Below are 9,993 nucleotides of genomic sequence, written 5' to 3'. Positions count from 1 at the left end.
TGTTATTAATAGAATCTATTGAAAATAAATCCTAATTAAATATACAAGTCAGTGTGGTTTGGATCCTCTTTTTACTCTTAAGAATGTATTGAGAGTTGTAAGTTATTTCTGTAAACACAAAAGAGCTAATTTCTATTCTTAATTTTGACTTTAAGAAAAAGAAGGAAATTAATACCAGTCTAATTGCATAACTTTATGTTATTTCTACAAAACTACTTGGTTAACCAAATACTTATGTAATTTTTTTTTTATAATTACCTATCAGCACTGAAACTCAACGCCATTGGCGTTTGGCATTCCGCGCCGAGCGCTCACAAAGGGAGTATGTATAGTTCATCGTCGCGTGCCCCACTCAATATACCCATTTTCTACATAGATGTACTGTGATTGTATATACATATCTATATGAACATAAAGTAAAGTACTGCTGTTCATTTTAATCTGAAGTGTCTATATATCTATTTGAACTTACTTTTTATTTATATACTTTTACAGTTATAAAAAAAATATTTTTCTGATCACAACACAATTTAACAAACTACACAAAAAGGAGGTTATTAATTTGATTCTATTCTTTTATGGTTGAGCTCAAAACCTTGTATTTATTAATCAATTTTACCTACCATAAATCTTATGTTAAAAAAAAACCTTAGTATCTTTAATTTATTTATATATTAAACTTATAATTTAGTTTCTACTAAACACTACCAATGTCCTTGAAGCTTAAAGAAATATATATGTTTAATTATGATATAATTAATGTGTAAAACATCACATTATTATTTCAGTAATTTATTATGATTTGTATGTAATTTTTTTTTCTATATAATTGAAAATAACTCACTCCTAGTTTGAAACATTAGATATTCAAATAAAATCACTTAATTTAATTCTAATTAAAACAATAATTTGATTTATTAATTTTCAAAGTTACAGATGAGACATCAAACAGTTCTTCGGGGAAAAAAAAAACAATTTATTTATTAATTATTCATCAAACCAATGCAAAATAAAAATACATTTTTTTACATAAATATATTTGCATCCCTAGTCGGTAAAGGTAAAAGTCCTAAAATCTCAAGTAAAATGTTTGGATTTCCTTATAATTTGTTGCACTTTGTTGTACTTCAAATTAATTCATAATTATAATCAAACAAACCATAATTCTATTACGATTTACATGAAAATAGTCCAGCTTTTGATAAGCCTTCGGTTTCCTTATCACTAATTGGGACTAACATCAAACCTGGTACTGGAGGCTGCATTTCCAAATCTCTTAAGCTATTAACTTTTACTTTAAGGTTACTACGTAATTTATTAATGTCTACATCTAGCTGTTTTTGATCAGACTCTAATAATGTTATTGTGCTCTCGACATTATGTTTTACAAGTATAGAGCCAACAGTCACCCAACATTTTAATTGCGAAGACTTTGAAAGATCTCTTATGGCTTCGCGGTTCTGATTTCTTCTTTTATCTAACATTATGATTTCGCGCTTGTCATTAATTATTTCTTCTGCTAATTTTTCAACTGCAACGAGGTATTTCAAAGTCTTGCCTTGATCGTCCATTTTAATAATATTATTAATATTTATACAAATGACAGACTATTAAGACCACTCTACTCCACTGTCATTATGACAAATGACAATATCTTATGTTATTTTTAGATTTTTTTTCATTACAATTTTATCGAACTTTGGTAATTCTTTAAATGCCTTATACATGATTATTCTCATCTATTATTTTGATATTATATATTACTATCACAAACTTTACTTGTACTTTTTTACCCTTTTAACCAGAACAGTGTACCTAGGGTTACCTTTTTTTTTTGTGTAACGAGGAGAAAATGCATTTACGCATGCCGCCCGTTCGGGGGACCGGGACAGGTATGTGGGACTCAAACGGGAACTAATGCCCCGTGCCAGGGCACGCTAGTGCTAATGCCCTGTCCTACCCACTAAAACCATCCTCGGGTTTCCATCATGCCGCCTAGTGGTGAGGCCACGGGATCGCCAAGGGCATGCAACCGCGACCCCACCAGCGGCAGCCGCTGTAAGGCGGCTGAATAGTCATGGAAAGCGCGCCTACTGCGCGCTTTCCCCCTCATCCTCCACGCGGGAATGTGGCGAACTCCCCCGAGTCCGCCACTGGAGGCTGGGCGTCAACGAAGCTGACGCCCTGCGGCGGATAAGATGGCAGGCTCAGCCGCCGACCGCCGGTGTAAAACACCTGGGAAGCTCGAGTAGCGAGCCCTCCCACTACCTTCTAGCCAACGAGGCCACTCACATGGTCCGCCCTAACATGTACCCAGTACCTAGGGTTACCTAGGTTAGGTTGCCTAGGTTACTTAAGTTGTACTATTTTTTTTGTTTGTATTTGAAACAAACAAAAAAAAAATGATCGCACAATGTCGTAATAGCAAAATGATAATTATATATTAATTACATATAATCGAAATTGAATTATTGTTATAATAAAATTATTTTTATGTGCCCGTATGTAATATAGTAAGAACGTAAAAAAAGGATATTACATTATTGAAATAAATTCATTCATTCATTCAACGACTCAAATTTAAGTAAACAGGCTTATAAATATTCCATTTTTCCCAAAATTATATTTCTTCTCAAATTCATTCCTATCAATATTTGTAATGATTTGTAATAAAGAATAGAATTATACTTCTACAGTAGTAGTAGTAGTAGAAGTTCTACTTATATCTTGATGTTATTCTTTTTCTTGAGAATGACGTAGATTTCTTTTGAGAATTGATGTATTTAGAAAAAAGTAATCACTGGTATTGATATATATATTTTTTCATAAGCTTTGGGACCATTTTATAAATATTACGTTACGACTTACCTCACACGTGTCGCGGGAATAAGGTCTTTGCCGCCCAAATAAATCCAATTTAAATATTAATATGGTTTAATTAAGAATGTCGTCTAATTTTTTATCGCTATCACAAACTAGCCGTATCACAAAGTAACATATTCCTATCCAAATGTAAATCCTCTAAAGTAATCACAAAATTTTAATAAATTTCAAACAATTAATATAACAAATATTTTTTTTCAGTAGTATTTATGGTTTATTTATATTGCAACAGATATTATTTCAGTTGACGTCAGTTGGCAACGCTGAGTCGCTTGTAAATTTTTCGCGGCTTCACCGCTTCAAGTTCGCGGTCACCGGTAACGCTGTACTCCCATAGCATATGCTCCCGCCATTTTGATTTCCTAACCCAAGTGACTGAACGCTTGTATTTTAATTTAATTCAATACAGCTAAAAGTGTTGACTAACAAATGGAATAAGTTTTTTTTGAGTATATTGAGTGAAATTATTTTACTCTTAGTATATTGTGTCATCCTAAATAGTAAGTTATAATGGATGGCCCTAATCGTGGATTTCGCGGTGGAGGACGCGGTGGTCCACCGGGTCTTCGAGGCCGTGGAGGCTTTGACATGCGTGGAAGGTAATTCTTTATTTCAATATAATTACAAGATTATTTTATATTGCTTTCTAAATAGTCTTACCATCTCCAATGTATTTAAAATAGTTAACACGCAGTAAGTATATACATTTTAGGTTAGGAGTCCCAAAATGTATTAATTTTGTGTTTTTTTTTTCTTTTCTAGGGGTGGTGGACCAGGAATGCGAGGTCGCGGCGGTCCTATGAGAGGTGGTGGTCCGCCACGTGGTGGACCGCGCGGATTTCGAGGAGGACCTATGCGTGGCGGCGATAGAGGAGGCCGGTTTCCACCTGGTCCCCAAGGTCCAGGACCTCATCCAGTACCAACAATTGAATCACGAGGTCCACCTCAAAGTAATTACTACTTTGGGTTTTAGATTTACATACTTTGTTAGTTCAATTCATCCTATTACTACAATATGTTTACATTGTATTTGTAATTTTAAAGGGGGAGGATTTAATAACAACCGAGGTGGTCCAGGAGGCATGAGAGGTAGAGGTGGCAGGGGCAGAGGAGACTTTGGACCTCGCAATGACAGAGGTGGACGAGGAATGCCCATGAGAGGTATGATTCATACATATATAATTCTTTTGCACTAAACTTCTATAACCATTTGCAACGGTTTTTTGTGTGAATTTCCCTTCCCTTATGTGGATATTATTTTAATAAAAAAAAAAAACAAATAGAATTTTTATTTCATTTGTTGGCACAGAGTCGGCTTTAACTTTAGCTTTTAAAGTATATGTATAACTTTTAAAAGGGCGTGGAGGAAGAGGCGGCCACGGTCCACCACCAAGTGGGCTCCCTGGCGGTCCAGGTCCTGGACCTCATGGACCGGCACTATCTTCCGGGCCAAATATTCCACCACGAGCCGTTCCAGCTCCGCATCCCGTAGGTGCACCTCAAGGTGGACCACCGTTTAAACGCGGCGGTGGACCTCTTCACGGTGGGCCTGGTGGTCCGCCAAAACGTGGAAGGTAAGCGTATAATTATTATTGTAGTCATATGTAAAAAACATTTTTATATTTTGCAGACATTAGAATGTGAAATAATATAATATTTCTGTATATGATAATGTCATGTGATTGTGCAGATTTGAAGGACCACGAGGGTCCAACGGTGGTCGACCTCCACCAACTGGTGGCTATCAGCAAGCAGCACCGTCACACAACACTCAATCCTCCAATGGCTACGGACCACCATCGTATGTATATTCAATTTAATTTAAAATGTTGCAGTTTAAATATTAATTAAATGATGATCCAATTACACGATAGGAATGTGCCGTCTGATACATACATGACGCTAAAAATTAATCTGAACATTATATTTCAAACTATTGAAAATATCAATATGTGAGTATTTTTTTTTTATAAATATTTATTTACTTCTAGGCATACCGGGTATCAGCCGTATGAGCAGCCAGCGGTAGACCAATATGCCCCACAATCATATAATACTTCAAGGTAAATATAATCTCTACATTATGATTAATTGTATTTATTTTTTATGAAATAAAACAGTAATGGACTAATTATTTGAGATTATTTTAAATGATGAAAATATTGACAAGATAGGAATTGCCGTCTTATACTTAGATGCAGAAATCAAAAATACTGAGAAACTATAATATTTTAATGTATATTTTTAAATTTATTCTCTCTTTAAATATATACTATTGTTTTAGTTCATATCAAAGCAACTATTCTTCACAAGCACCAACTCAACCTAACTCAGGCTACAATTCAAGTGGGTATGGTTCTAATTATGGATATTCAACTGGTGGCCAAGGATATGAAAATGATGGGTATGGGTAAGTAAATTATTATCAATATCATTAAATTGTCTCATTCCACTAAAACAATATATGTAAACAATATAAGCTAAACTGCTAATTATTAAAAAAATATTTAGTAATTGAGACAAACTATTTACAACAAATCATTAAATTAATTTCTTATATTATATCTTATATCTTTCTATTTCTAGATTTTTATATTTTACAGTAATAGTTTATTCTTTTATGTTATTTATACTGTTATAATGCAATTGCTTAAAGTGTAATTTGCTTATTTTAGTAAAGAATTTTTAAATTAATTCATTTTAATTTGCTATAGCAATAACCCTGGTGGCGGAGGCGATGCAGGCTATGGGCCAGCTGAGCCTGTATATGGAGGTCCTGCACCAGCATATGATTCATACTCCCAGCCCTCTTACAACACCTACCAACAAGCGCAACCACAATATAATAACAACTATGGTAAGTACAAGAAATGTTAAGCCAACAATTTGTTGAACATATCTCATAATTAAGAATCTAGTCACAAAGACGATTTTGATTGTTAGTAGTCAACATTTTAGGCTTAGTAAGCATAAAGTACACATTAAGGTAAATTTGGAAAATTATTTAATTACAAATATTACGATTTTACGAAGATAGTTAAAGTTAATTATTTAAATTAGTGATCTAATTAGGCCTGCAAAACACTTTTTGAAGCCATTACACAAGTATTAAATTAAAATTGAACATAATGTTAAGAAAATCATAATTTATAAATAATAGTATTAATTGCTTAAGATAATTACAGTATTAGTGTCATATAATTAGTAAGAATTGAAATCTATCATGTATTATTATTATAACAATATTAAATAAGCCAAAAATAATATCTTGTTAGTTGCAGAATCTTAGAATTATACTTATTTATTATTTATAGTAATAGCAACAGCTGCTATGGATGGATGTCATTAGTGAGATTTATTTTAAATATATTTATTTACAAAACACGTTAAAAAATCTTAAGAATATTGTTTTGTTCATTGCAAAAATGTATATAGCTGAATGCATAAAAACTATAAGATAACTAAGATAAAAATAATGTTGAAATTTCAATTGACATATTTTAAGTATATAACGACCATAGTAATAAAAGGAAAATAAACATGTATGAATATTCTGTTAAAAATCGAATGTAAATAATACCCTTTTTATACTCTATCTATAATATTTTATTTTACCATATTGTTTTAGTAGGTGTTTGAAAACAAAACTTACATTGTCTAAGAAAATATACATTAATTATAAATTAAAGCTTGATGTTATAATTATACATCACATAAAATTTAGCGAGAGGATAAATGAGGTGCCTATTTTTTTGAATTAATATAGTTTTGCTCAATCCTATTAGTCAATAAAGAAATAGGTTACAAAACTTACATTTCTGTGTAAAAATTATGTTTTATTAATGAAAGTAGTTTATCCCAGGTATAACATGATCATACTTACAAATTAATTATAATATAAAGTTTCAATGGGCACTATTGCATTAAAGAAATATTAAAATTCAGATAAAAATTGGCATAGCATCAATATCTTTGTTATTGTTTGTATTACAGGCAGTTGGTGATCTGTTTGACTAAGAAAAGTTTGAACATCTATATGCAACTCTAAATATTAGTAGCTGGATCGATTAATTGAAGATTATTTTGAATTTGGATCAATTATGGTTTAATTTATTTTGTCATAAATTAGGAGAAACTAAAAAGTTTTAATGTTGATATATTTAAATATTGACTCAATATAATATGATATGGCCATTGTTACAAATGACTTAAGTCAAATTTTATAATGAACATATGAATTACTGACTCTTTTTGGAAAATACTGTTTTTAAGTCACAATATAATTAATGAGATTATTAATAATACATTATGTATTAAAGCAATTCAAATTTGTAACCAATGGTATCAGTAGGTACCATGTGTAGAAATTAAGAAAATAATTCGTAATAAAATTATAAAAGAGGAAATGTGTGCTCTTTATTTTTAATACTTGAAATCTTATCATGACAAATAAATATTATTTAAAAATATTAATGAAAGTACAAACAGGTAAAGGGTATTTTTTTTCACTGTAGCTTTCATTATATAATATATTTTAATAAAATTTAAACGATTCTAATTTTCAGGTTATTTACTTGAAGGAAGCATAAATACGTAAATTAAAAAATGTGTAGATTCATTTTATAAACTATATTTTTTAAGGTAATTAGTTATATAAATATATACCTTGGTAAATGTAAATATATACAAAAAACGAGTGATGAAAATGATATTTTAATTCAATATATAATACCTTAAAAAAAATAATTTTACCTGAAGGGTAACAATGAAATAATTAAAATAACTATAAATCATTAGGAGAATAATGATGTTACATTTTTTTATAATATTGAATAATAGTAATTTCCACCTTTTCCATATATTGCAATGGAAATAATAAATTTAACATTTAAGGTAATTTAAGGAAAGTACAGAGAAATGCACATATGCTTATTAATAGTTGAGGTTTACGTTAAATTTTCTATTTATTGGTGCCAGTTATATTACTTAACACTAAAACTGTCTACCCTATGTACAAATTTGTTTTGAATAGAAGTAAAACGCAAATCAATTAGTTTAATTTGCATAGAACTAATATGACTTAAAAATATTACTTGTATTAGTAATGTTAAATTAGCACAAACTTCATGAGCAGCACCAGAAAGAATTTACGAGAGTAGTATATACTACGAGTTTGAAGATAATATTATATTGTGAATAACAGGTAATCATTATTTTCTAATTTATTAAATAGCTACCAATATTAATATTAACAGGACTTGAAATATAAATTATTTAATAAAATATGAAATCAATGATCATAATTAATGCACACGATTAATTCTTATTATAAAAAAGGAAAGCATGTTTATAAGGAAGTTTTATATAAGTACCAAGGTCTTTGAGACTGACAATTGTAAGAAAGCAAATGAAACTATATGGTAAGGTTATTTTATGCCAAATGCTATATTCACATATAGATTTACGATCCAGCTAATAAGTAGGCAATTTCATAGAAACATAAGATATAAACATATCAACAAAAATATTAGGTCAACATCACTATAAAGGTATAAACCTTAATTATACAAGACATTTAGGAAAGTAACATTAATAATTATATCTAACTAAGAAATTTATAAAAGTAACAAATAAGACGTTATATACTTTGTTTAATGAAATAAATTTGGATCAGTCTTTGAATTTAAAATTATGATAATCTACATTTTTGTTGTATTTTTCAGAAAAAGGTTGAAAATAACATTATCTTGAGCTAATGTTCAATGAAGATTATTGACCTCTAAAGATGCTTTGAACAATTTCTACAACCTCAAGTTTGATAGACTAGCAGACAGGTGAGATTATTTTTTTCTTATACAAACGCATATTTAACCTTTGTGCTGGTATTTTTTTTTTATTAACTGATATTTAATCACAGTACAACAAATCTATACATATAAAAAAATTGGAGTGTCTGTTTGTTATATTAAAATAACCGCTTTTTACTAAATGCATATGTATGTATATATGGTACATATACCAAATTAACTTTTTTTTTAAAATTTGGCTTTCTGTTTGTTCGATTTTGACGGGACTTTCACTGGCAGATAACTGATGTGATAAGGAGTTGCTTGGCTACAACAATTTTTTTTTTTGTTAAATTCAAACGCGCATGTAGCCGCGGACACAGCTAGTCTAAGATATAGATTTGCCATAGGTAAGGAAAGGTATGTCGTTTAGTACACTTGCACAAATTTAATTCAGCATAAAGTCTAAATTATTTTCTTATGTGTAATATTGTATTTTTATTCCTTCTTTCCTTTTATCAAAGCTAAAGTTGTAAATAATATGGTCGCAGTACTGTTTTCTTCTTCTATTATTATTTTTCAATTTAGTAGAATCAGTTTTATAATAATAATCATAATTAAACAATTTATGAATGTATTGAAAAGTAGTTTTCGCCTGTTTGCGTTTTAGAGGGTGGTTGTCTTAGGCATTAAAAAGTAGAATATGTCCTTCCTTGTAATCTAAACTTGCTTCAATCTAAAATTCGTCAAATTCGGTTGAAAGGTTGGTCGTGAAAGAGCTACATATAGACAGTTACTTTCGCATTTATAATATTAGTATACTTTACTTTATAAGTTACTTATTATATAAAATTGTTTCAGGTTCCAGGTGCTAGAGTTTCGAAGATTGTAACTTGTTATCTCATAATTTCAGAAATAAAGACTTAAAAATAATGTTTTAATTATTTCTGAGCAATGAAAATAAAATGAATCGTCCATAATGACTCCATGGTATACTTAAGAGGACAGTCCTTGCGGAACGCTAAAATAGCGCTTACTATTTTCAAAATATCTTAAAACTGGAGCATTGATTATGGATAAAAAATACATTCAGTATGTGAATAGATATATCTCAAGTTTCACCGGATCATATTTATAAAATATATATCAATAACTTAGTAAATTCATCGTCAACATCACTCCAAATACTGAAATCGACTTTTTCTATTAACATTTTTAAGCTATTTAGCGGCTAGTTTATACATGTATTTTTGGTTAAATAGGGACACAAAAGTGTAAATAATAAATTCACCATGTTCAATTTCTATTATATCACACAATATTA

The 9,993-nt window shown here is 30.1% G+C and overlaps 2 protein-coding genes across 4 annotated transcripts; one reads left to right on the top strand and one right to left on the bottom strand.

Moving 5' to 3' along the window:
* Positions 1-1,016: 1,016 nt before the first annotated feature.
* LOC125073172 (p53 and DNA damage-regulated protein 1) lies at positions 1,017-1,622 on the bottom strand. Its single transcript, XM_047683895.1, has one exon. The coding sequence runs from the start codon at positions 1,569-1,571 to the stop codon at positions 1,170-1,172; it is 402 nt and encodes a 133-aa protein (XP_047539851.1). The 5' UTR covers positions 1,572-1,622; the 3' UTR covers positions 1,017-1,169.
* Positions 1,623-3,148: 1,526 nt separating this feature from the next.
* LOC125074022 (RNA-binding protein EWS-like) lies at positions 3,149-9,672 on the top strand. 3 transcript variants are annotated; one of them, XM_047685211.1, is made up of 10 exons: positions 3,149-3,482; positions 3,646-3,833; positions 3,928-4,044; positions 4,241-4,457; positions 4,574-4,684; positions 4,875-4,946; positions 5,168-5,293; positions 5,598-5,740; positions 8,607-8,717; positions 9,531-9,672. In XM_047685211.1, the coding sequence occupies exons 1-9, from the start codon at positions 3,394-3,396 to the stop codon at positions 8,615-8,617; spliced, it is 1,074 nt and encodes a 357-aa protein (XP_047541167.1). In that variant the 5' UTR covers positions 3,149-3,393; the 3' UTR covers positions 8,618-8,717; positions 9,531-9,672. The 3 variants fall into 3 exon arrangements, with proteins under 3 accessions (XP_047541167.1, XP_047541174.1, XP_047541159.1); XM_047685218.1 differs by lacking the exons at positions 8,607-8,717; positions 9,531-9,672 and adding an exon at positions 6,877-7,260 and having other exon boundaries at positions 3,150-3,482; positions 3,646-3,821; XM_047685203.1 differs by lacking the exons at positions 8,607-8,717; positions 9,531-9,672 and adding an exon at positions 6,877-7,260 and having other exon boundaries at positions 3,150-3,482.
* Positions 9,673-9,993: the final 321 nt, after the last annotated feature.

Source organism: Vanessa atalanta, chromosome 2 (genome assembly GCF_905147765.1).
Source record: "Vanessa atalanta chromosome 2, ilVanAtal1.2, whole genome shotgun sequence".
NCBI lineage: Eukaryota > Metazoa > Arthropoda > Insecta > Lepidoptera > Nymphalidae > Vanessa > Vanessa atalanta.
The sequence above is the reverse complement of the archived record's forward strand: the minus strand, read 5'-3'. Positions and strand labels throughout refer to the sequence as shown.